This window comes from Brachycentrus maculatus, unplaced genomic scaffold, assembly GCF_059751285.1.
Source record: "Brachycentrus maculatus isolate JH-2025_06_01 unplaced genomic scaffold, ASM5975128v1 h1tg000368l, whole genome shotgun sequence".
Lineage (NCBI taxonomy): Eukaryota > Metazoa > Arthropoda > Insecta > Trichoptera > Brachycentridae > Brachycentrus > Brachycentrus maculatus.
In genome coordinates, this window is record NW_028281117.1 from 170,474 (window position 1) to 198,232 (window position 27,759).

The 27,759-nt window shown below is 38.4% G+C and overlaps 2 protein-coding genes across 2 annotated transcripts; one reads left to right on the plus strand and one right to left on the minus strand.

Annotated features, from left to right (window-relative positions):
- Positions 1 to 143: 143 nt before the first annotated feature.
- CCDC151 (Coiled-coil domain containing protein 151) lies at positions 144 to 8,024 on the plus strand. Its single transcript, XM_088269959.1, has 12 exons — positions 144 to 298; positions 888 to 1,090; positions 1,178 to 1,357; positions 1,461 to 1,549; positions 2,202 to 2,298; positions 2,799 to 2,976; positions 3,712 to 3,840; positions 4,697 to 4,874; positions 5,352 to 5,496; positions 6,153 to 6,326; positions 6,768 to 6,918; positions 7,891 to 8,024. The coding sequence occupies exons 1-12, from the start codon at positions 196 to 198 to the stop codon at positions 8,004 to 8,006; spliced, it is 1,743 nt and encodes a 580-aa protein (XP_088126085.1). The 5' UTR covers positions 144 to 195; the 3' UTR covers positions 8,007 to 8,024.
- An 8,537-nt stretch (positions 8,025 to 16,561) lies between these two features.
- Positions 16,562 to 27,422, minus strand: Pcl (polycomb protein Pcl). Its single transcript, XM_088269920.1, has 9 exons — positions 27,106 to 27,422; positions 24,502 to 24,639; positions 24,252 to 24,413; positions 22,412 to 22,654; positions 21,722 to 21,852; positions 20,844 to 21,212; positions 20,180 to 20,412; positions 18,788 to 20,108; positions 16,562 to 18,556 (listed from the first exon to the last, which is right to left on the minus strand). Exons 2-9 carry the CDS (start codon positions 24,623 to 24,625, stop codon positions 18,089 to 18,091), a joined length of 3,051 nt encoding a protein of 1,016 aa, XP_088126046.1. The 5' UTR covers positions 24,626 to 24,639; positions 27,106 to 27,422; the 3' UTR covers positions 16,562 to 18,088.
- Positions 27,423 to 27,759: the final 337 nt, after the last annotated feature.

Here is a 27,759-nt window from a genome sequence, read left to right on the forward strand (position 1 = left end):
CGATATTCTTTGCATAAGTTTTTCTTTCTTTGATATTTACCTTGTTTACCATAATGTTTTATCAATAACTGAATTAATGGAATCAACAGTCTGTAAAATATGTGTAATAAAATGTATGTAATATTTTGAATGTTGCTGTTTTATTTCTCTTTTAAAACTTAAAAATAGAGAGAATTTATTATTTATGAAATTGAAATGTCTTGTTTTCAAAAACAATCTCTTGGCGCAGAGGCCGAGAAAAACCTGGCTTCAATAAACAAGCAAATTTTTGAACTAAAAAAGAAAATTCAACTGTCAGGTTAGTAATTATTTATATGTACATCATGTAATATCTGTTTTGCAAAGCACTTGTTGTACTTGTAGTCCCTCAGTGCTTAAGGCAGAGCATTATCTTGTAGTCAATTTCAACGTGGCAAGGCGATCAGTTCTGCACTTTAGGTATTTTTGATATCCTACATAATGGGCTACACTTACAGTGATTTAAATTTACCAATTTTTATGTACTATGAATTCTGGATTTATAATTTATTACCTTGTACCTACAGAATTAACAAAGCAAAACATTTCTGCAAAGAGCGAATAGCTTGGCTACCTATCCTATCTACCTCTACCCTTACCGAAAGTGGATTGAATGTTAGATAGCTGATTAGTTTGAACAATACCTGTGGGTTTGACACCTATGTAAATTTTTGTTGTTGGTGTTTTTCTGTTGTTTTGTAGAATTTAACATACTAAAGCATACTTCAATATCTTGTTACAGAGCATTCCAAATCTTGTCTGAGAATTTTATCTACAAAAACCTTACATATCTGAGTGATATTTCAATTTCCCGCTCTCCATTCCAAACCTGTTAGTAAATTGTGAATATTCCTTCTATTTATTTCTAGAGGGTCAAAAGAAAGCTTTTTGTGAAGAGACAGACACAGAAACAAAGATCAATGGCGAGAAGATCAATAGACTGAAGAAGGAGACTAAATTGCTAACTGAAGAGTTTAGTAGAGCGAAGAGAGAACTGGGAGGGGAGAAAGAATTTCGACTCGCCAAATATCTCCACGAACTTGGTTCTGTGGCCCATAAGGATCATGATCAGGTTTGATACATTTTATTACATTACAAGTTTTTCTTACTGTTTTTAATTAAAAAAAAAAGGTTAACCGTTAATTATATATTTTGATAGTTGAAGCAAATACTGGATTTGAAAGTGATCGACCTCCACAAGCAACTCGACATCTTTGTTTTCAAGAAGAGGAAGAAGAAAGCCGCGTTGGAGAAACTACAAGCCGAGTTCCATAAACTGTCTACAGAGAGAACCAAAATCACTTTGGACAAAAAGAAATCTGAGCAACCGTCCAAGAAGGTATTATTTTATTTTAGTAAAAGTGTATCTAAGAAAAAAAAAAATTAGGATTGAAAACAGGATTTGTTCCTAGAGATTTGTCATTTGATTAAACTATTTTTAGACGATCGCACAATTGGAAAATGATATTCACCGAATTATGGTCCAGTGGATGGAAGCTGAACACATCAGAAAGAAATATACAGGGATCAGGTATAATAATTCTCATTGTTTCTTCCTTTGACCTTTTCGGTACTAATGGTGCATAGATCACTGCATCAGACTGACTCAATGTTAACTTTATCGCTTCAGATAAAATAGCAAATAAATGTTATGGTGAAATATCTCTTTTATTTATTTTAACCCTCCAGATGGCCAAGCACGTTAATCACTGCGCCACGGATGCAGATGAATAACTACCCAATATAGATCAATAAAACTACTTTTGGCTCTTGTCACCAAGTGACATAGGGCATCACCTAGAATCGACACGGTCTTAACTCGATGCTATTATTTTGAGTCAATAAAAACATGACTTTATACAATACACAACTAAACCATTTAATTTTTATATTAAATTTATATTTTTTATCTTTCTCTTTCATTTGTGTCTAATTCAGTATTCATCACATATTTATTAGCTTTGTAATACTACTTTTTTCAATAAAATACAAAAACAGGAATCCATACCCAAGAAATAATTAGCACTTTTAAACTTCTGTGTCGTTTCATTTCTATATCTAAAATGTTATTTGGATACTTACTCAGATTTATTGGAATTAATGCCATTTTGTTCATGTTATGGTCAATGGTGTATTATTATATAATTAGATTATGATAATGGAACGTTTTTTGTTATTTTTAGATATTCGCTTCTAAATGATTCGGTGAAGTTTGAAAGTGCTCTTTCCAAAGTTGAAGAGACAATAAGGCAACAAAATGAAGAAATAAACAAATTGCAGGTATGCAACTTTGTAAAATATAAGTAATGTGGTGAATTTTCCACAGCATTTAAAGTCATCCATGCTGGGTATAGGTTCTGAAGACCTGACATCCATATTCATAACTCCATTAACCTTATAAATAAAGAATCTTGAAATTGCAGGTATTCAATTAGAAAATATTTAGAACTGAGGTACATTTACACTTTGCCTGTAATGTATTGAATTTATTGAATATCTAACTGAACAGGGGACATATTTTGCCAAATATAATATATCGGCACTATGGCTTGTGGGGCTCTGCTTTTTATCAATGCAGTATTACCTTAATTTGCAGCAAGGTAGTTAGTTCTGTGCCTCTGGTACAAGTTCAAGGTATACTAAGTGACAAAATTTACTTATTTATTTTAACCCCTTCTGGAATCAAACCCGTGATCATATCTGTGGTAGTCAAACATACTTATTTACCACTTTCTTAACAATGCTTGTTCGGTTGTTTGGCGGTTGGTGGTTGCCGGCAGGAGGTGAACAGCTCAGCCATGCAGATGCGCGACTCGGCCATGGCGGCGCTGGCGGCGGAGGAGCAGCGCTGCGCCGGCGCGGGCGCGGAGCGGGAGGCTCGCCTGGCCGTGGCCCGCCGCCGCCTCGCCGACCGGCGCGCCGAGCTAGACCGCCTCGAGCGGAGGATCTTCCCCCAAGGTCTGATCTTCTATTATTATTTGTCACTCGAGTCACGGGTGAAATGTTCAGCATTTATAGCCATTGGTTTATTTGAGGGAGAATATTTAAAACAAATATTCAATAGTAAGCCTTTACTAAAATAAAATAATATCAAGATGATGAGTAGCTAAATGCGACATTTATTTATTTCTGTTTATATTCTTTACCACCAATGTTGTACATACTATAAAGTACATATTAGCAGTGTACAACCCACATAAGCTAGTACGAGTACGGGCATGCAACCCCAAGTACCCTCGCCATTGCTGCTATTCCCTTTTTCTACCTCCTAATCAGTCTATATTTCCTTTCTCATATAGCATTACTATTCATCACTCCCTCACTTACGTCATCTTAATCCTACCACATATATCCTCCTCAAAACTCCGGCGGCATGACTGATTACTCTGCTTTCATATAATTAAAGATTGGGTTAACACAATATAAGTTTGATTTGGTGCCCTTTACAACATCTGGGTGCGGATAGCAGCCAGGAAATTATAATGTAAAAAAGGTAATAATTCTGGTTGTTCTGGCCAAAGAAAATTTATTTTCTCTCTGTGAAAATTTCCTCAAAAATAGTCGGTCAATCAGTCAGTTTGAAAACTGGTCAAGTAGTTGATATTCAGTGGTCAACTAGTTGGCCGAATAAGTGATGGGCGAACCTATAAACTGTATCCTAAAGTGTTCTATTTATACCATAAATGATTTCAGCTCGACCGACTCTGCTCCAGCAAGACTCCGTGGGATCCGTGGAACTGGCCACTGTTGACGAAGAAAGTGGATCACAGGTCGGGGGATATAACATGGATGAAGTCTTCCGGAAGCTAATGAAGACCACCGGTAACTTCTATTTGTAACTCGTGTAACATTTCTAAGGGCAGTGGCGACTGATATGATATATTGATATGTACTAATTTAACATTACCCAGACTAGTTGTACCTAACGTGCAAGACTGATCGCCTTTTTTTCATATAATTAATGATTGAGAAAACATTGTATCCATCTGATGTGATGCCTTATGCGTGATTGGCTTCGAATAACGGTAAGAAGAAGAAGAAATGCTGGTCTCCTCAAGGGACTTGTACACTTTAGCAGTATCCAAGTGGTATAACCTCATACCAGTACGGGTATGAATCCTTGATTGCCCTAGCCACTACTGGTATTCTCCTTGTCCTACCTATTATTCCTTTCCATTCACCCTCTTCCCCATAGCTGTATTCCTTCATATAGATTCCACACCCCATTCGATGTAGAGTGCAGGACTGATTAACTTCTCTTCACGTAATGAATAATCTAGTTAACGCCGCCTTAATATAATGTCAGCCTCTATGTTGTAATGATTAGCGTGTTTAGCTACCGTGCTGGAGGTCCCGGGCTTGATTCCCAGGGGTGGGGGGGTAAAAATAAATATTAGTGATTTAAAACTCTAATTTTAATTGATATTACCCTGGACTGGTCCCTGAAGCGCAGGAGAGATCAACTTGCCTTCATGTTAGTAACGATGAAGATAATACTGTGTCTATACGATGCAGTGTCCTATGCACGGTAAGAAAAAATAATATGATTCGGTGCCCTATGCACTATCTCAGCTTGAGAAGGGTAAGATAAAGTCAGATGCGTAGCTCGAATTTTTACTAATTTTGTGACGTAACTTTTGGTTGTAATTATATTTGGTTATGTTTTTTTTTTGAACAGGTGTCAGTGATCCCGAGTGTGTATTTGACAGGTTTAAAGCCCAGCAGACAACAACCGAGAGGCTGGTGTACTTAAAGAATACAACTGAGGAAGAGAAAAAACGATTGGAGAGCGACCAAAACATTATGGTTGCTGAAATTGAGGCATACAAGTTTGCACAAGTCAAAGATAAGGAAGAGTAAGAAATATTATCATGAATTCTCTCTTTTCACCTTTGTGAAAACATGTTCATATTAACCCGTCATATTACCAATCTGTCTCTTTTGACAGGTTTCTAATATCTAAATATGGAGAATTTATTTAGTAATTTAACTTTTGCTTGCTAATCACTCGGGTGGGTGGTCCCATTAGAAATAAATCTAAGCCCTATATAAAATTGACCTAACCTACGAGTACGCTTTAAGCGTTATAATATTAGAGGTGTGGTTTTCGAAAATGTATCTACATGGCAAAAATAACTGTAATAACACTGTTCATAAAGTCCAAAATAGCTAATCAAAACCTGTTATAAAATACAAAGGATGAAAAATGAAAGGATTAAATATGAAGACAGCCTTAATACTGCTGTTGAGTTTCTAATGTGTTATTTGTTTTGTGCCATTTTATTAATAGCTAGCAGTCACCCAACACCCCTGATTTTATTTATCTTTTCTAGGAACCAGGAAGAAATAGAAAACATTAAAAATGAAATCCAGAATCAAAAAGAATTGAAAACTCAATACGAAGCTGAAATGAAACAAGTCTGTTATGTCCTTCTGGATATTAAGAGATCGTTCTACGACTGCTGTCTGAAGCTGGAAGTAAGAAATCCTCTCACTGATTAGCGAGCGTAGTTTAGCTCACTTAACCTGGCCAGAAAGTCTCTCACCAAGCGCCAGAGGTGAGCGCAATAATATCTCCGCCAACAATGGGACTCGGAGAACTAATGCTTTTTGTACTTGTGGATAGTGTTGTCAAACTAAGGATGGCCTATCGCTGACAGTCCATTGGCTTATTACTTTGGCATATTGAATTCCCAAATTAGGTTATGGAGACCGAATTGCATCAATCCTTTTTTTCTCGGAGGCTATTTTATGTTAATATCCTCAAAATTATCTTGAGATATAATCATGTGAAAATACTCGTATGTACAAGATTTTATTGATATTACATAATAGTTAAACACAAGGTAAAAAAAGTAGATTAAGTTTCTCAGTGACATGGGAATATAGAAGTCTGGGCAATTACAGGGCGTATGATCTGTCTTTGGCTGTTTTAAGCATCACTTTATATACTGTGTACTTATGAATCAATGATCTCCTGAAAATATGAATTACATACATTGTCAATTAAAATACATTCAACTATTGAAATTAATAATATTTGGGTAAAAATAGCTCCCAAGTGGTGCAAAAACTAACATTAAAAATAAAAAAAATTGGTGGATACTCAAAATCTTCACTTCAATTCTTTACAGGATGCTGATGATACTCCGATACCCGACTGGACTGATGAAACATCCAATCTGGAGGAGATATTCGAGCTTCTTCAAAAGAAATACCTGGCAGCGTGTGCGCTAGCCGAGGAAATACCGGCCAAAGAGGAGAGTGTAACACCCAGCGTCATAGCGAGCCATACTGACGGCTCCAAGGTGACAATTCAACAGTATTATAGTTACAATTGAATACAATGCACGGGGTTCCATCACTCGGAACCAATTTATCAATATGAAAAATTTATAAATTACCATAATTTTGTGTGTAAACCCAGAACTAGTACCGGATGTTCAAGAATTAGCCTTATCATGTCTACTTGAGCGAGTAATGATCAAGCATAGGTCAAATAAAGTTAACCGCACAAATTAGAAGTGTGTAAATTGCAATACTATTTCAGGCATCTCCGAAATGGTGAAAATAAATTTCAAATAATTCTCACCTAAGGTGTGAGGGGGAAAGCTATTGCACTTCGCAAAGCTCTCAATAGATTGCAGTTCCAACTGAGACATGAAATCGGTTGTTAAGAAACTCCCTACATGTTTAATTCAGACCAGTGCCTTTTTAATGTGATGAACAATGTCGGTTTGATTTACCAGGTGACAACAACGACACGGGACAACCCTCCTATGGAGAAGGTGGTGTCGGAAGAGCGCTCCGCCCTCCCGGCCGCCTATCGAGAGCTAGTCGGCCCGCGCACCAAGAGTCGGGGCACCGGCACTCCCTCAGGAGCCCAGGGGAAGCCCACAGGTATAGCGCTCTTTGTTAAGTATTCATTTTCTTTATTTAACAAATTTTGGTAATTCATTCCAGGATATGACCATTATTCTTATTATCCATTTCTAGGGAATCTTTTGTAATATTTTATAACAGGTTTTATGAAAAAAATACCACTTCTATTCTGGAACAATCGTTATTATTTTTTTTTTTAAATCATGTTACCGTCAGAGAGTATGACAACCAGGAGACTTGCGGTGTAGAGTGGCAGGGGGAGGCCAAAGATAGAAGATCTTTACCTTGACAGGTCAGTCTCGACCTCACAGCTGCCGTCCCAACTTCAGAATCCAGGGACCAACTGAGGGATCTTGTTTGACTAACCAATAGTAATTAGAGAAGGTGTTCGTTTTCAACAAATGATGATGCTCCCCGTTCATCATATGAGTGTTAGTTTACTTGACAGACTTTTTGGTGAGGGAAATTCACATATTTATAAACCATACAGGCGGTGCTATCAATATTTACTAATACTCATTAAGTCAAAAGATACTGACAGTAGACGGGTACTATCAATATCAGAGGAAAACTGAGATAATGAATCCAAGAGGTATCGGAGCTAATGCGCATAGAACTGGCAAAAGAATGCAATCACAGTACACATGTTTTGTACTGTGCGAGCATTTCTTGGTTACGTTGTGGAGTCATCGGGTCATTCAATACTTCCGCAATATCTGAGATAAGTTCCACCATATAACACCATTAAAAATATAACAGTTTTTTTTTATTATTTGAGCAATTTGGACTGAAATTAAGTTTCATATTGATGGTAATAATTTTTTTATATAATTGTAACAATGGGTATCAATGAACCGAGTTATTCATCTCCCCTGTTGACAAACCTTTCTCCGTAGAATTAAACCCGATGCCGAGTATACTATTTTTTCGTGTTTATTTTTTGACAATCCTGATTTCACAGTGTGATTAGAGATTTTATTTTGTGCGCAGCTTCGGATGAAGAAGAAGAAATACCATCGAGAGGGTTTCTGAAGAGGCAAGCGCAACTCATCGTGGACACGAAGAGCAGAAGAAAAGGCTTCCGAGCACCGGCTGCGAGAAATTAACTTTGTGATATTGATGAAAGTGAAATGGCAAATCTTTAGTTTTACCTGCTTACATAGTGTGTAACTTGGCAAGTAAAAGCAATGTCCAAACACTACATCAACTAGCACTAAGCGTCAGACAATAGTTGATTGTTTATACACAGAAACCAGCCGGAGTGTAGTTGATAATAGTAAAAAAGAAACAGCAAACATCATACAGTGGAACATAGCTTCCGCAAAGGAGTAAGGTAGATACCACCTTATCGTAGTAGAGTATAATAAAAAGAATTGATATATTTCAAAACAATTTATTGAAATATACAAACAATAAAACTAAAAGTGTAAAGTAAAGATACGAAGCTTACATCGAATATACTGACCGTGTCATACTATTACCCACATATATTTACATTTATTACATAAAAATACTCATTTAACATTATTTTATAACCAGCGAACAAATAAATCGGCAATTTCCACATTCAAACACCCTCCTCCATTCTTCCGTGAATTAGTTATTCTATCTATAGGATTCCACTTACAAACTATATCATGTCTGGATTATATACTTCACTTTTTGGTCTCATTCAACTAGTCTAGTTAACAAAAAATCAATATCGTTCCCACGCAACATTTCTGATCGCGGTGGTTTCTGAAATGGTCACAAATCATAAGTTTTCCAACCATTTCGGCCCCACCACATCCATAACCATTACACAGATTTAAAAGCAAACATTGACAGATAATATTGTCAACGGGAATTTCAATTTATCTTATTTAGTGTCATTTTTCTATTTCTGAGAGTTTAACCATCAAAAGTACAACATATTTTCTTTATGAAATTTCCAATAAATTTGAAAATTCACAATTGCTTGAATTTTAATTACTCTTATTAAATCTTTGTTAGTCTCTGTAATGGTGACCGCTTTTGGCTACCATTAATGAGGTTCGAGATTTGATTTTATTATCAAAATCAAGTGTTTTTTCAGATTAGAATAAATTAAACATTCTTTACACGGGCGATTGATCGCAACAAACTCTACCCAAATCTGAACAAAGTATGAAATATTGCGCGTACGCATGTAAAATCATTGATCGTTAAAAATATCCAAGCAATCGTGGATAGCGTTATCAGCTGATTTTTGTATTTCAATCAAGTTCCCGAGCTGAGCTTAACTTGGCAATATGGCATAGAATAAAGGCTCAAAGACCGCTGGGGCTAGAAAGAAACAAGGAGTACTACGACAAATTAAAACAGAATTAAATTAGTGCGGTGTTATAATAAAATAATAGATGTTGGTATCGCTACCAAAAGAAAAATTACAGAATTTTCACCATCTTATCAGCCTTTGATTGGTCTATCTGCTTCATTTCCGTTTACTTACTTTTTCAAAAAAATTCAGTCTCATTTGAAACGTGGCCAGATGTTCACTCGGCGACAGCACAATGACCGCCGAGAGATCGGCTGATAAACTGTAGCCATCAGTTTGCCGTCTGCGAGGCCCTTAAACAATTTATACTAGATTTCCTGTATTCAAAGATCTGTTGACGATATCTTGAAAACCCAAAAGTATCGCTGGCAGACTTACACTTCTTGGCACTTCAATAGGGACCCTTTTCAACATATACGTATTTAAAATTTCACTAACCCATTACCCGTTTCTGGCACACTTCACTGCACAAGTGTGTTTGCGGTGCGATTAACACGGATAGGTTGATCATTTGGCGGTACTCGAACAAGACATTCGGATGTAATAATTTTTGGCTAAAACATGGCTTAATAGTTCATACTGCGCATTGAAATCCGTCTAAATAATCTTCTTTCCATTATTCTAATCTGCAACCGACGGTGCACGAGTCACCGCATCGCTGTGCAGTGTTATCTCCATCACTAATTACGCCAAGGCGAGATGATCAGTCCTTTGCCGCAGATACCAGGTACCAGTCAAGGGTGATTTTAAATAAATATCACTGATATTTATTTTGACTTCCCTGGGAATCGAGCCCGGGACCTTTAGGCCAACATGCTAACCACTACCGAGGTGGAATAAATAATCAAAACGCAAAATATAATTTGGTCACCATTGATCGGGTTAGTAGGTCAAGTATTTGGTGATGAAAACAAGTCATGTCGCAAATGACGAGAAAAAATAAAATTTGTGTTTGTAAAACTAATTTGTTCTTTTTTTTATTAATTTTAAATTGTAAATTTGAAGTGCCAAATTTTCTTCTTTTACAAGATTAATAATTTGATATCTCTCATTGTTAAAATTGAATTCCCTTATTCCAAAATAAGTAATATTTTAGATTATTTAACATCGAGTAATATGAGCGTGGCAATCGAAGTATATTTTTAGAAGAAATTTACGAATTGAACACACAATATTTAAATGACACACGTACAATTATTCATATAAATAGACATTTAAGATCACTCAGATCGGGTTATTTAAAAAAAAACTCATTTGATTATTTTACATATTTGGATATGGACACAAAGTTAAAAAAACGTGGACATAGTATACATAGTAATATTTTACAGGTAAATTAACTAAATTCATCCAAACTAAGTGAAAATACAAGTAATAATGTGTCCTTCTTCAGGATATTTAAGGACAAAATATTCCACTAGCAAATTTTTATTTCACTTATGGCTGTTCTGCTTTGCAAGGTACATATGTTCAAAAGGTGCAGAAACTTCAACTTCTTGTATATGTAAAATGTTCTTCAAAAATAATTAAACTGAATTCTGCCAAGTTTCAGGGGTAGAAACATATTTTCCGTGTTATGTTATACACTCCACTAGAAGGGGAGAAAACCACATATGTGTATTTAAGTGAAAATGTAATGACAAGAGTGATAAAAAAATATATAACCTTTTTGAAAATGGCGAAATGTCGCTTGTCGTGTGTGATTTTACGATTCTTAGGTTTTACCCTTCTAAAGTATTCCAGAGTGGTCAGTAATATTGTCAATATTTCCATGAATGTTGCTCATTGATACGACAAAAGAGTTATTATTACGGATGTAATCGGAATGATGTGCCATTTGCAATTTCTTCTAGATGGAATCTCTTCCATATATATACTCAATTAAGTCCGTTTTGTTCAGAATCAAAAATTATCTTCAAATCCTGTGTTTAATAGGTTGAATACTGTGCCGGTGTTGAAAACCCAATATACGGTTAAAATATCTATTGAACAAAATGACATTTCATTTTCTCTAATAATAATTTTGGATGATTTATAAAGCGCCATTTTTGTAAAGTACTTCCTCAAGGGCGCTCAGTGTTTATAATGGAATTTAATCATTTATTATTAATGCAATTTGTGTAATTTTTATTTCTCTACAACTGAACAATTTCTTTATAATACCAATTCAAACTATTTTTTTTTTATAATTGCTAAATATTATTTACATTGACAGTTGGACGTTTTTATCATTACTGTAGTAAAATATGGCGTCGAATACTTGAACACGTAATCACAAACATAAGTTAAATTAATAAATGACAGATTTCCAAATATACTTATTGTATTGGAACTGTATGGCCGGGAGCGAGTATCAAACCTTCGTGTTTCTATTTACTCCCAAACACTTCCTCGGAGGAATACAAATAATAAATCAGCTCTCTACATGTGCACATATATAGCGGGGTTCGCTATTTGCTCCCGGCCTGAACACAGCCTAGGAGCTTGTCTATATAGGATATGTTATATACAAATCGTAGGATCATTCAAATACAATCCAAACAAGTAACAAAATTTCTCTGCCCAAAATTATATCACTTGACATAATAATTGTAAAAATTATGTTATCTGCACAACGCCTTTTTGAATTCATCAATTAAGATTTTAATGTTTTATTGGTCATGATAATTCCGAGAAATAATTACTTTTCAGAGCAAAATTAATTGACCCAAAAACAAATTGTGAGCATATTGCGAAATGTGAGTCAATCCGTGTAATTTCAACATAAGCTCATTTAGTACTTAAACTCTCAACTTATTTTCTTAAATTGTTATAATATTGTTGAAATATTCTGGTTAAAACATTTTTGAACCTAAAACCACTATTCGATAATAATGTATTTCATCAAGGCAACTTATTTTTACTTAGGTTTCGGTGTATGCTCGAAGCATACTATAGTATCTTTTAATTTAGTTGTTTTATAGTAATTTTATTATTCATTAAACTTTACTATACATTTGCCAGTTGTATGCCAAAGATTTTTATCCTTATGTGTAGGCTATTTTGTCCGGCTGAAAATTAGCTATTTTATCCGGTTGAAAATTGCTCTATAAATAATGATAATCTAAAATTTAATAAAAATAGTGACTGATTCGTCTATAGTAGGAATTATTTCATTCTACAAATATGCCATAAGTAAAAATGAAATGTGATAAAATACTTTGGATGCAGATAAATTAATCCATTTTTAAAAAGTCCGACGAACAATGTTACTCTTGACTCTTGCTGCTTATTGGAATCAGGACTTAATAAGAGTTACAACTTACAACTTTAATAAGAGTCTGATTTCCCGTTATCCAAAATTCAAACCACTATTGAGTGAAATAAAACAGGAATTATAGCTTATTGAAAACAGAACGGTGTCAGTCTTAAGTAAAGCTCATCACTCTGAAATTCCTCACTTTTCAAATAGAAGAAAATATAACTTTGCAATGAACCTTATTCCTAAATTATGAGATGAATGAACATTACGAGTAATGACGGAATTATTTGAGTGATTTAAGGAACAAGAACTTCGAGGTTCTGAAATCTTATTACATTTTTAGCTAGTGCCACCAATCTAATTTTGAAAGTATACGTTCAATCAATTTAAATAATCAAATTACCAATTATTTGTTCAGTATTTTTGTTAATAAAGCGAATCAATCTAATAAATTACGATAATATCATAATTATTCAAACGGATGAATTAACGAGTCTTTTTTTCCATCCCATTGATAATTACGAGTCACATACCTGAATATGTAAAAAATCAATTTTCCAAACACTAAATGAAGGTTAAAATCTCATCACCATATATCCTTTACTTGCTCAACACACAATTAAATCTGTTTTGTATGCATTTTTTGCTTTCTTATAAATCTGATAAAACATTTTTTTTGATTTATAAGCAAGTTGGAAATGTATTTAAAATACTAGAATACCCTAAACGAGTAATTTCAACATTATACCTCGCTTATCATAGAAGTAAAGAGCCAAGTTACGACTCGGTGCCAAAAATTATCTTTAGCCGTTAGCGATTTACATTCCCAAATATTTGTTGATATTTTATTATGAACTTAAGGACAGACTTTATTCAGCAGTTCAAGAGTCTTTACACACACAGTAAATTATATGGTAGGTGAGTGTTTATTTTCTTTACTAATATTTTAGAATTATTATCACGAACATTTAACATTACGGATTTATGATTCTTCACCTCGCCCTACAGGTATTGTGACTCATTTACTGTTCCAACTCCCAATTTCATCTTTGTTTCTAAGTATAATTCATTTCTTATATATGTTTGCATATTATTATCATTAAAAGCTATTCAGAAACATTGGAATGCGAGTTAGAATAGTTTGGTTCTGCACAGCCAATGTGTTACAATTTCATTATCTATGGCAAGCAGTCAAACAAAGTGAATCCATCATTCATTTAGTGATTTACTATGAAGGCAACTCCGGAGTTGTACCACACTAAGCGCGGTGTAGTGACTGACATTGCGAGTGGAACGGTCGAGTTATTTCTCTGGTTTGCTTTGAATGCAGATGTCATCTCTGTGCTCAGTATGGAGCGCAGTGGTATACAGCTACATGGGACAGTCCCACCAACTATGCAACTCTCACATACTTCTTATGTGCTCTCTACACCGGTATATGGTATAAACATACACTGAAAACATTCTCATTTGGGAGTTTAGAAGAAAAGAAAGAAGAAAAAAAAACTATTAATTTTCACATTACACAATTGAATGCAATGTAATCCTATATTTTGGCATACATCGTCTTTTTCATAATAGATTCCTTAAAACATCTCCCGAAAAGCCTTCCAACAATTTGAATTCGGCTAGGCAATTGTTTAAACTTGACATTTTTACAAAACACAACAAATTTTGTAATACAGTTTAAAAAATAAAATAAAAAACACATTAATATCTATGACACTTTTTGACAATCCTTTTGATATATTTACAAGTATAATTTTTCTAAATCTCAGTCTATAGCGAGGCCCAAATTTCAGTGGCCTTTTTAAATTATAAATTTTCATCCGTCCAAGTACAACTAACTAAAAATCAATGAAATTTTTAGGAACAACAGTTTATTTATACATGCAAAGGAGAAATTCTAGCGTGTGTCGTCACCGCCGCGGAGCTACGCAACAGTTGCGTTAGTGTAGGGCCGAACTGTCGCATTAGTACCGCAGTAACCTACGTGAAACATTTATAACCACCGTGAAATAAAGCGTTCAAACAGTTTCATAATGTTGCGCTTCAAACATTAAGGCTAGACAAAACTCTTTCATTTCCTGTATAATATAATTCTGCATTAAGACTAAAGGAAACAGTTCCAGTTTCTGCGTGAGGTTGTGCCGAGACAACTTGATAAACAAACAAGCACCTGAGAAGCATTAACCGTTGCGTGACTTATGTGCCATTGTTACTGTATTCCACTAAGATTGAAATGCATCGTGACCAAGTTATCTTAAACTTTAATATTTCTTTCAATTTTTGGTCATGGATAAAAATAGTAAAATAAACACTAAAAATACAAATAGATTTTACGTGCTATGCTTCTCAGGTATTGATAAAAGCAAGATGTAACTGTTTTATTTGCCATATTATATTGCAAAAAACAGTTGATGTATCAGTCAAACGGTTTTAAATATGTACATGTTGTTTTAAAAAGAGACACACATACTAGAGAAGTAACTCTTCACAAGTGAACAAGAGAGAATAAGAGAGAGAGAGATGGACTTATTTTTGTAATACATAATATAAGACATCCATTTTACAATACATGTGTAAAACAAGAAAATTTTAAATAATTTTTCTTTTTCTCTTAATACAAACATACAAATTCCAATCATCCACAATAAGATAAAGAATTGGATTTTCAATCATTAGTGACAGCTTGCGTCAATGTCCTGTATGAAATATATGTGCTAGAGAAACAATACGGAACGGAGTCTCAGCGTTTACATAATTCATTATCAGCCGTGTTTTCTTTACATTACTGTATTTGAAATAAATACATATTTTTTTACAAACCAAATATATTCAAGTAAACATATACTTGTTTTACTGTTGACAAATATACCTAGGAGCTAATATAGTATGGTGCTGTATTTTGTTTATACAATTCTAGTGATGTAGAACACATTTGCCGCACCACATTATTAACAACATAGACATGGCGATACATTATTCGCAGCGAGCAACCAATCATCATGAAAAATCCAATAAAAGTGTTTAACGACTGAATGTCTCACCCGTACCGAGTACCGAGTAGCGAGCGCATCTCCCGACACTTCAAACTTAATAAGTCATTCAAAAAGATAACACACGTGCTCTCCGCATATACTAACAAAATATATAGACAAAACAAAAACTTATTTTAGACGTTTTCAGGCAGTGTTACACTCAATTTCATTTTACAATCAAATTTCGATAATTTTTTTACAGCAAACAACACTATACAAACTATGGAAAAGAAAAAACAACATTTCAGTCAATGTGAACTAGTCTCCCCCCCCCTCCTCCTACACATGCACGCAAAATATTTACACAATCGTAACCAAAGAAAGCTTGTGCAGTCAACCATTTCCCTAGTAATTCCGTGTACAACCACCAAATCACAGTAATAGGGGAGCTCTTCAGCCGTGATATCACTGTATACGTACTGATCGTACCCCACTTTGGAGCTATTTATCAAGATCTTTATATTAATATAGATAACTTTGAACCATAGATGTTGCCTATGACATTTATACTGAAAATTTGATGTATTTGATTTGGAAATTTGAGTAATATGTTAACCATGGGTAGATTGGTGAATATTAAGTGGGCACTGACCGGAGCATTTCGTCGTAACGTCGCACGCGGCGAGCATCCCACTATGGATGGAGCGCTCGGCTCGCTGTACTGACTATACGAATGCTCGCGTCGTAACGTAACACGTAATGATGAAATGGCTCCGGTCAGTCCCCACCATTAGAGTGTACAAAGTGATCACTAAAACCAGACAGGTCATAAGCCCTCCCCAGTATACCCAGACTCCCACAATCGCACCTCAATTAACTTTGTTATATGTGCTGAGGTTTCAATAAAAGTCTTATCCCGACACCTCTTAGTGCGCTTTAGTGGCTGCCATTATTGGTGATAATTTCCCGAGTTGAGGATGTCCTGACAGGTAAATAATGTTGGCAGGTACCTCTTTATTGACCACAAAGAACACACATTCCCAAATGGCATATGTATGAATCGGCATGTTTCTCCAGCTCCTATATCTGTACTGCCAACCGTACTGCACTAACTTTTTTGGTCATCTAATAGTAAAATATATATTTTTTTATTAATTGAACATAAACCATAACTGGGATTTTAACAAATTTCAACAATACTTATAAAATTTACATACATATAAAGAAAGAAAAATCATTGTTACAGTTCACTTGAAAATATCCGCAAATACCAAAATTTTAACCCCAATTACTGTTCGAACTGAGTAGGCGGCGATGTTTCTGAAGCAACCCTATTATTTTTTTGAACAAAATAATAAAAGCAGTGAATGTAATATAAAATTAAAATCAATCTCTTTTGCAATAATTTTATCTTGAATATCAGCCAAAACATTTCATCGAATTATTGAATGTTTTTTATGAAAAATCAAAGGACCACAATTGCTTAATATATTTTGATTTATGTCAAAATTTAAACATTTTTGTAAAATTAATGAGCTTTTACATTTGTAATATAAACATATCTCACAGAAAATAATCTTTCTACGTAAAGGCTGATACGGGTAAAGAAATAACTGCTAATTTACAGGGTTTTTAAAGCGATCATGAGGACATAGTTGTTATCACAACGGATGGGAAACAAAAGATATTACTGTATTTAGTTTGGTTAGCACCGATGGGCGGTATTATTTCAAAACAATTGTGATCGAATAATGCGGGTGTTACACAGATTATCATTGCAGTGGTGGTTTTTCTTCCTTTATTTGCTAAATTAAAGTTCCTTCCCCGTACGCATTTTCAAATGTACACAGTAAAACCTCATTTTTACGCCTCCTGCAATTCACACCGACAAAAATTTTCACTACCCTGGTTTTACGCACAAATATTTACATACTGCCATTTTGTCAACATTCCATAAATTGATAAATATTTAACACGAATCACGACATCTGTATATAGCGTACAAACATTTTATACAGCAGGAAAACAAACATTAACACGCGCACCCAAGATGCGTGCCAATATACAATAAATAAGCCAATGTCTTTGACGTTGTCGTGTTGAATTTCTTATTGACGTTTATTTTTAAATTCACCCAACAGTAAATAATATCACTAACATTCAGGAAGGGTGATATTTATTTTCCAAATATTGCTACATTTTACTATACAGTTATTATTCCATTAAATGTTCTTAGATTATATTTGAATAAATATGCTGTATGTACATGTTAAAAGATAATCATTGAAAACAATCCAGAGTATGGACCTGGCAAGTGCTCAATATCCCGTAGTCAACCTTAAACACACTACATATAACATTTATTTTTATTCACTCATACCATTAAGGTTACATAACTCACATAACACGGAAAATTGAGCAATTCAAGTCCACGCTTGCATACACTTTTCAATTCCTCAATTTCACATTCCCTCGGCTTAACCACATTTTTCCATATTTTATTGAAAGACGTAAAAAGGGGTTTTACTGTAATCGATATTATTAACATTCAATTCCTTTGAGGAGCTATATCTTTCAACGCATATAATTAAATTAAACGACGAGCTTCGACAATTGCAACCCGCAGCTATGGAAAGGAAGGGAACCTTAGTCGAAAATGGTCCGGATACGCTAGGAGCCGTGTCCCTCCCATTCTATGAGATACTGCAGGTTGCCCGAGTCCGTGAGTCTTTTACCGATAAGCGTAAACTTTTCCCCGGCGCTGATCCGGTTGGCCGCCCCGAAGTAACTGTGCACCGAGGTCTTCAGGTCCTCCATGGAGTGGGAGGAGTCGGCGGCCGCCGGGCCGTTCTTGAAGGGGCTCATCTTCTGCGGCGAGAGGTTGAGCGTCCGCACGCCGCTGGAGGCGGGCGGCGGGGCGGGGGCGGGGAGGCTGGAGGACGCGGAGCCGCGCCGCCCGTCCGAGTAGTTCCTCTCCTGGCGCTGGCGCAGGCAGCGGACCTTCTGCGAGTAGTCCACGCAGGTGTTGATGTCCGGCGCCGGCGGAGCCTGCTTCGCCGCCTCTTCCAGTCCCACGGACGAGCGTAACGTTTTCTGCCGTTCCGAAACCGGTCCTTCTTTCGGACCTATCGATGGATTCTATAAATAAATCAAAAACGCATTTTAATTTCTCGTACTTTAATTTATTTGCATAATGCGCAAGAAACTTTCTATAATAGATACGGGACAATTTTGATTGTAAAAAACGTGAACTTAATAAATACACAGTGAGCGTTGTTGCCGTTGAGTGCAGAAGCGTGTATTCTATACGGGCAGAAAAGCGGCGCCTCCTATACAATCCCGGGATTGATTCAGTAATACATATCTCACCTGCATGGCCTTCCTCGGCCTCCTGTGTCTCCGCCTCTTGACCTCTCCGTTGGGTCCGATGACCAGGTCCTTCTCGCTCAGCTGTCTCTTGAGCGGCTTCACCGCAGGGCTGATGACCGGGTGCAAGCTCGCCGGCAGGGAGATCCTCTGGCTCTTGGCGACGCTGCCGTTGGCGCCGGCCGCCAGCTTGGACAGACTCAGCCGGTTGAAAAGCTTGTTGGTGACGGAGAAACTGCCCTTAGAGCTCTTGGTGTTGGCCTGGAGGTGGAAGGGGTTGTTTCTGCCGCGGAAGTCGGCGGGCGGCGGGATGATGGAGTCCAGAGTGCCGCGACTCGACGTGTCGTCCCCGGACGAGTCGTGCTCGTGTTGAAAGGGCGAGTACGGGTCGTTCATGTGATGCAGCGACATGATCTTGGAATGCTCTATTATATTCTTGGTGGACAGCTTCGATATCTCCAAATTGATGGCGGCAATTTTCGAGTTGTGCCCGTTTGTAAACGCTCCGCCGAAGGAAGTCTTTTCTTTACTCTCTTTAGTGGGTGTTTTTTCTTGCGGGATTTGAATTTGGCCGGTAGCGGTGGCGATTCCGCTCTCCTCCTGGTCGGAGTCGTAGGAACACATTTTGGCTTTGTCCGCCTGCGAGAGCCGGAAGTCGGGCAGGACGTCGTTGGAGCTGCTGCCGGAGCTCGGGGCCGCGGCGGCGGGCGGAGTGGGCGGCGCCGACACGGAGGTGGGGGGGGTGGGGGGCAGCGCCACCTCGTGGCTCTTCACGCTCACCCGGTAGGGACTATTGGAATCTTTGGAAACGGTACTATTATCTAAGAGGGTTATGAAAACGCTTTCGTCTTCCACCGGTGGGGTGTTGGTGCCCCGCGAGGAGTGCGTCAGCTTCTGGCGCACCCTCTCCTGGTACTTGGCCAGGCGGTTCCTCAACATTTTGGTGCTTCTGTCGAAGACCTCGTCCTTTCGGGGGTCAGCGGGACTGTCGGCCTTTTTACACCGCTGCTTGAGGGAATTGAGTAGCTTTTTCCTCTTGTTGAGCGAGTGTTTGGGGAAGGGGACGCTCTTCTTTACAAAGTTGCCGCCCTGGAAATCCATCTCGTAGAACTTGAGCTCCTTCCTCCGGGCGGGCGGAGACTCCTCCTTGAAGGAGTAGGGCGAGTCGGTGGGCGAGGGGCAGGGCGAGGGCGAGGAGCGGAGGCTCTCGTCCGAGGAGTTGGAGCTGGACAGGAAGCGCTTGCCCATCATGACGGTGAGCCAGTGGCCGTCCACGGCGAGCGCCTTGCACGCCGACTGCCCCGACTCCTGCGAGGAACTGGGGCTGGAACGAGAGGAGAAGAATGTGATACCACTGCAGTGCCGCACGAGCGGAGAGAATGGGGAGAGAGTCACCTGTCAGCCTCGGGTATGAAGGCGGGCCAGCGCGCGGCCAGCGCCTGCTCGGAGAGGGGGGGGCGCAGGGCGGGTCCGGGCAGGGGCGCGGGCGCAGGGGGCGGGGTGCGCGCGCGCAGGCCCCAGATGGCCGCGCGCTTCTTGATCTCGCGCCCGCACTTGAAGCGGTTCCGGTTGGAGGTGAGGGCCGACAGGATGAGCTCGCGCCTCTCAGTCGGCGTCACGGCTTGCATCTGGAAAAGTAATATTATTAAAATAGGCTATTTTCAACAGGGATGCCAGATGTTTTATGCTACTTTTTTTTTTAAGGTTATGTTTTACTTATAAAGATACCAAATCCCAATATTTTTTATATAATATCCATCATTTCCATATAAAAAATTAGCTACAGAATAACTAAATACAGGATATTAGAAAGTTGGCAACATATAGCATTTACTAATGCATAGAAGTTTTCACAATTCACATTGTAGATTCTAACACAAAATTCATCAAAAAAGATTTACAATTTTTGTGTTCAAAACAAACACAAATGATTGTTGGTTTTTTTTTGCAATTATGGAATGTGTATATTAAAATATTTCCATTATTTTTACATCTATGAATATATGGATAGAAACGCTACTGATGGTCTACTGAAGGAAGAAAGAGGTGTTGTTGGTACCTTGGTGGGCAGCTGCAGGCCGTACCAGTTGTCCACGATGTAGGGGATGAGCACCGAGTCGAGGTCGTAGTACTTCTTGCAGTTGTAGGCGGTGAGGTTGAAGAGCATGAGGTGCACGAGGTCCACCCAGGCGAGCTCGAGGCGGCGCAGGAACTCCTGGCCGCAGTTGCACACGGAGCAGGCGAACACGTAGAAGCGGTCCCCCTTGTAGAGCGGGTGGCGCAGGCACGACACGCAGCGCTGGTGGAACCACTGCCGGCAGCGCACGCACTGCAGCATCTGCCCGAACCAGTCGCCCGGCCCGCCGCAGTAGCAGTACACGCGCTCCGCGTTGGTGTGGTGCTGGCTGTCCCAGTGCAGGCTGCTCAGCTGCGCCCAAACAACACGCTCATTACCTAACCTAACCCAACCTAGTTCCTAGTTCCTAGCTTCCCATTACCAATTATTTACTCATCCCATCATAGATGTCTCATTGAACTCTCGCTTACTGTGTATTGAGTTTGATCAATATATCTCTACAAGTAGTGTGGTTGTCAATCATGGGTAGAATTGGTGAATGTTACATGTGTTTAAAATGATTATTTAAACCAGTGTATGACGGTCGTAAGCCCTGTAAATGCCCAGACTTCCATGTTCTTCTTTATCGATGTTGAGATGTCAAAAATGCATCTAATTTAATTTTTGCAACTTGTACATACACTCAATATACGAGCAGAGGCAGATTTAGAGGCAACATCTGTGAAGATTCTCGGAATCTTCATAGATAAATAGAGGATAAGAAGCCATAAGAGGATAAAAATCCATAACAGCAACGTATACAGGATGAAGGGAAAAGTAATGGTAAATAGAAAGTGGGGGAGTGTACGGGGCGCACTCACGTCGTAGGGAAGCTTGTCGGGCGGGCGCTCGTTCTGCTTTATCTTGGGCAACTCCTTCCTGATGGCCTTGTTCTCCAGCGCGGCCACCTTGTACCTCTGCTCCACGCAGCGGTGGCACTGCCACGACACTCCTGCAACACAACCCCGACCGTCACCCATACTGTACGTGGGACCACGCGGAAACAGACTAGCGCCAATAATGGTGGCTTGTACCTTTAGTAGCCGATTCAATTAGTGGGCAAAAAGTACTTAAATCAATTTAATGATAGAATAAGTAGGATCAGACGAGGAGTTGAAAGTTGAAAGGGAGAGGGGATGAATAATATTAAGGACGAGAAGTCTCCGAGGAAAGATAGTAATGTTTTAGACAGCTCACAGAAGTGAAAAGTTTTTTCAGACATATAAAATAAAACCAAAGTTGATTCGGTCTAGAGTTGTACAGACGGTTGTTTGTTTTAGCGTTTTCAGTTGCAGATCCACTCAAGATTCCTGAAAACCACCCAAAAACTGAGAATTCCGTTTTACTTCTTCTTTTTTCTTTATGAGCCCTCGACCTACACTGCTGGATATGGGCCTCTTCCCCTTCTTTCCATTTCCTCCAGTCTGTTGCTGCTTGCAGCCAGTTTTTACCTTTCTGTTTTATAGTATTAATTTACAGCCGAGACCCAATGTCGAGATATCTCCAGTTACCTTGCATGTAACAGTTGGGCGGCTGCGGCTGGTGGCAGGCGCGGTGGTAGCCGCGCCCGCACTGGTCGCAGGCGAGCACCTCCTCGTCCCCACCGCGGCGCTTGCACACCACGCACAGCGCGGCCGCGTCCGCGCCGGGCGCGGCCAGCGGCCGCAGCTCCGCGCCCCCCGCCCAGCGCTCCGTCGCGTCCCCGAACCGCACCAGCCAGCGCTCGCCGCCCGGAGACGACCGCATCACCGTGCCTGGAGGACAGACGTCAGTAATGACACATTTGCAAAAAACAGATCAAATATAGACTCATCACTGTATTCAAAATACAGTGAAATCTCTATCTAAATGAACGACCAAAATCTGATGCGAGCATCGAATGTTAGGGATCTGGGCGTTAGATTTGTGAGCACCCTGACATTTCACGATCATATAGAGGCAGTCAGTGGTAATGCATTGAAAATGCTAGGATTTGTTCTGCGTACTGCCAGGGTTTTCCAAAATACCCGCGTGCTGAGAACTCTTTATAACTCCTTGGTGCGAAGTAGACTCGAGAGTGGCTCAATGATTTGGGGGCCACACGAGCTTAAGTACTCTCTTATGGTAGAGAAAGTCCAAAAGAAGTTTTTGAGGTATCTCTACATGAGAGAGTACGGCTATTATCCTTGGCTCTACCCGACCCAGTTTCTCCAGGGTATGCTTGGCTACAATAGTTTAGAGACTAGAAGGAATGTGTATTTGATTATGCATTTTTATCGATTGTTGCGCGGTATGATCGATAATCCTGAAATTATCCAGAGCATTGGTCTGTATGTTCCCGATAGTTACCTAAGATAGCGTCGGCATGGATTGTTTCACATTCCTATACACAGGACCAACCTGCCGATGGTTATGCCTGTAGGAAGAGCTACCGCTATGTTGAACAATATCACATTGGATATTGATCTGTTCCATGTGTCCGAAGGAGTTTTCCAAAGCGAGATTCTTCTACACATTTAACAAGAGTATTCTTGCGTAATTTTTAATTTGTTTTTTTAATGTATACGCCTTAAATGTTTGTTTGTAATGTATATATTAATTATTGAATAAATTGAATTGAAATTGAATTGAATTGAATCTATCATTTTTAAAGGGACCTATTAAAATAAACTATAAATGCGGGATTAAGAGGTCAATACGCAAATAGATATGACCGAGTAAAGATACCGTCCTCCCAATCTGCATAACCATTTGCAGGCTAAAATTCTAAGAAGAATACATGTCTCAGATGCAAATGTATTTATTAAAAAAAAAAACACAAACCTGAATAGAATTCAAAAAAACACTTTTGTTTTTTAACTGTTTTATTTTCGTAAGTCAATAGTATATTTTCGGCTTTGCAAATAGTATTATTTTCAGCATCGGTTATTGAATGTGCGTACTAGAAAGTTTTCTTTCAAAGAGTGTGCACGCTTCTGGAAATGCAGGTACAGGCAGCGGCTCCTTTTCATCAATATCGACCTCTCCTGCTATAGGTTACACAAGCTTTCGATAGTTTCTATCCCATACATGCCGTTGAATGTAAGAAAATTGGAAATAATGTAAAAAACAGACAAAATGTATCAAATATGCAGCTTAATTGGAACGATAAATGCGGTAAATGGTGATAGAGAAACGATCGATGCGGTTAAGTTTAGTATGAAATTAAGTCGGGATAGAAGAAAAGGATTATTCGAGGAACGATAGATAGAGGTTTCACTGTATATGGATTTAGGTTATATCCTATCTCCGGGATATTGTAGTTATGCTTTGTTTTATTCTTGTATACAGGAATGCTAGGCTATTGGTTAATCGTGGCGGGGAGTGACTCACCGAGGTAGTAGCGCCCGTCCCGTTGCTTGACAAACACGTCGTCCCCGGAGGCGAAGGTCGGCTTGCCCTCGGGCTGCGAGGAGGTGGTGGAGTCGGGCTCCGGCGTGCCGGCCCGCTCCGGGACATGCTGCTTCGGCTCCTCCGACTTCTTGCTCGGCTCCACTGAGGAACAGGAATAGCGTGAGAGAGGGAACGGTACGAGGTCGGAGCTGGCAGTGGGGTGCCCGAGGGTACTGCGCGCACTAGTCACCTTTGAACACTTGATCCTTGAGCAGCAGCTTGCTGCACTGCACGAGCGGGGTGAGGAAGCTGGGCAGCGAGGCTCTGCGCAGCATGGAGGACGGCTTCTCCTCTCCGCCGCCCACGGACGCCATCGCCCTCAGCGGATCTGGAACCGCAACAGCACACTATAGCCGAGTGTTTCCTTATATTATAGTATTCAAATGAATAAATTTGATAGAAACTAATCTAATTTATTTTGCTTGAATTTTTACTTCTAATTTTAAAAATAGATCATTTATACGTAAACGGTAAAAGAAATATCAATGATGATCTGTACTACATACTGTATGTTGCAATGACCCTCAATTAGGAACTTTGATTCTTCAAGAGTTCACCTTTTGAGAGTATCTCACTGAATTATTGTCATGTACGTAGTAATTTGCGGTAGTTCATGGTATGTTATATTGATTGTGGTACATGCCGTCATGTCATGTCATGGCAAAACATACCCAAATTAATTAGCTGCCTGACATATATACAATAGAACCCGGTCAAGGATCTAAAATGAATGCACTAAAAAAATGCTTTGTGGAAATATATTTGTGTTAGTAATTATTTATATGTGTTTTGTTTTCCTTTAAACATGCTTCTTGCCTTATGCCTTTTTTATATCCTATTTACTGTACCTTTTATTGCTTTATATTTTAAATTTGCTCTGTGTTTTCTTGTTTGTTACTTTCTTATCTATCTTGTTAACCTGAATCCCATGTCCCAAAATGAGTAATGGAAATTACTCATCAGGAATATGATATAAGTGACTCAGAGTAATTATGTTTAAATAAATAAATAAAGGTGAAGGCTTGTTTTGTTCATAAACTCGGTATTTCTATCCATTGGTTTTATAGTCCATTCCGGTCAGGGGATACCCGGAATGGATCAATGTAAATATTTCTGTTTCAATCCGTGCTAGAATATACTGATTTTATCAGGTCTATGCAAAGCCCTGAGTGCCATCAGGAGACAATACAACGGAGAAATTAAATTCCAATAAAATTCATAGAAATGGTGTTACGGACGTCAAGCCCCCTATATCATGTAGCCTATATCATTTTGTAACGATTTGCAAATCGTATTATTATTTGTTAATTATTATTATGTGAAACATATCTGGGAACCCGGCGAATGTACATAGTGCGATTGTCTCAGAATAAAGGACCTTTTTTCGCTATGGAGACAACACCTACAGCGCCGGGGTATATACGTTATGTATTTCGATCGATATGGTTTGTGTTCGGTGACGGATACCCGACTGCGCCCCGCTTGTCGCCGCAGGAGAGGTCCGTATGGACAGGAAGTACCGTTAGGTAGGGTTCTGGGCCTCCGGCACGGTGTGTGAACTGCGACTTGGACCCGGCAAGGACTGATTACTTTGAGCTCTCCGACACCCTGGACTACGAATTAGACACCACCCACTATGGATTCCAGACCGCCGCGATCTTCACTAGGTACTACTCAGTAACAGCTCTGAGCTAGGCTTGCTGCTACTCGGAGTTACTGGCTTCTCCTCGGCTTTACGACCCGAGGACGGGGCGACACCATCGTGACAGGCCCGCGATCCACTCCGCGACCCCGACCGGGAGGTTACCACCCTGCGACGTGTCTTTCTATGAGTCATTATATATTTTTACCAAATCCATCATACAAAATTGATTGTTAAGAAAAGTTGCAAGGATTGATAGGTTAGGGCGGAGATCACTCTTATGGGGAAATTGAATCAATATTAAAAATCTGTAATTTACCAAAAACAGATAAAATATTGACTCAATCACTTTATTCAAAATGTATGTATTAATTAAGTAATAACCGAATGAGTAGGCCAGACCTTGTCTCCACGATTTTGTAGTTTTTGTCATAGCATTTTTTTATTTTTCTTGTTTTAAAATTTTATTGTATACATGTAATTTTTACTGGACCTGGCCCGTATATTAATAAAAAAATGGAAAACTATTGTGTCGATTTAAAATATTTGATTGAGGAATATTTTTTATTTTTTTATCGGGTTTAAATACCTTAAATTAAAATAAGGTACGAGTATAAACATTGAATAAATTTTTATATGGCAGTGCGACCTTAGATAGATTAGGACAGAAACCCGCGGAAGCATGCTAATGTCAAAATGCAAGATAAATATTTTTTAGGTTTTATTATAGCGGTTAAAACACAAAGCAGTGCAAAATAAACCGCATAAAACCACTTGCTAACTAAAAAAATAATTATATGTATTTTACAGTCAGTTAAAGATTTGAAAACGATTTTAAATATCAACAGCTGAGCCGTGAAAAAAATATCATGTGGCAGCTGGTAGCTGCATTTTCCCTCCCAATATTAAGATTAGTACAAATTCTATATCACGTATCGAATGAATATTAAAATAAATATTATTAATTTAATCTCTATCGACTGTTTGCTTATTTTAGTAAAATAAAACATGAACAATTAGGAAAACGGTGTCTGGTAGTTGTTGACATGGGGTGGGGACCGAGATCACGTCCCCGGTCCACGGATCGCATCTAAGCATAGCTAGACCGCTTATTAAATTGACCAATACGTAATAATTTAAATAAAAACCTACCGGGAATCTAGTGTGTTTCGGATAAACGGCAAATTCCATCGCCGCCTGATAACATCGCGGCCATTAGAGAATCATTCAACAGCCCAACAAAGTCAATTTTCCCGCGGCATCGTCCGATCGATTACACGATGAAAATCAAAACATTTACACGGAAATTTTGTCCCAAAAGATGACCAACACGCGAAAAGATGCACTTTAATTCATTGTCGGTACAAAATCGTGGATAATTCGGCAGTTTTGGCAAACCGTTCACAGTATCTTTTGACGGAGATTCAAACACTATCGCCTACCATTTTGAAAACCATAGCATAATCGGAAGAAAATAGTGTTTTTGTGGGTTAGTTACTACACCTAGCGGCAGTGACTTTAATTAAATGGATTGTCTTACCAAAACATATGGCTAACAAATTTAATGAATTCTAATAAAGTACCTACCTTATAGGAAATCATTACATTTTATTATATATATATATATATATAACATAACGCCATTTTTACAAAATATCTTCTCAAGCGCGCTTAACATATTTCTTATGCTACATACAAACATGTACAATATGTACACTCTTAGATATTTTACACTCCGCAAAAAAGTATGGGTGGATGGAAGAAGGCATTGAATTGAAAGGGTGTGAGATTTAGAAATGCCAAGTT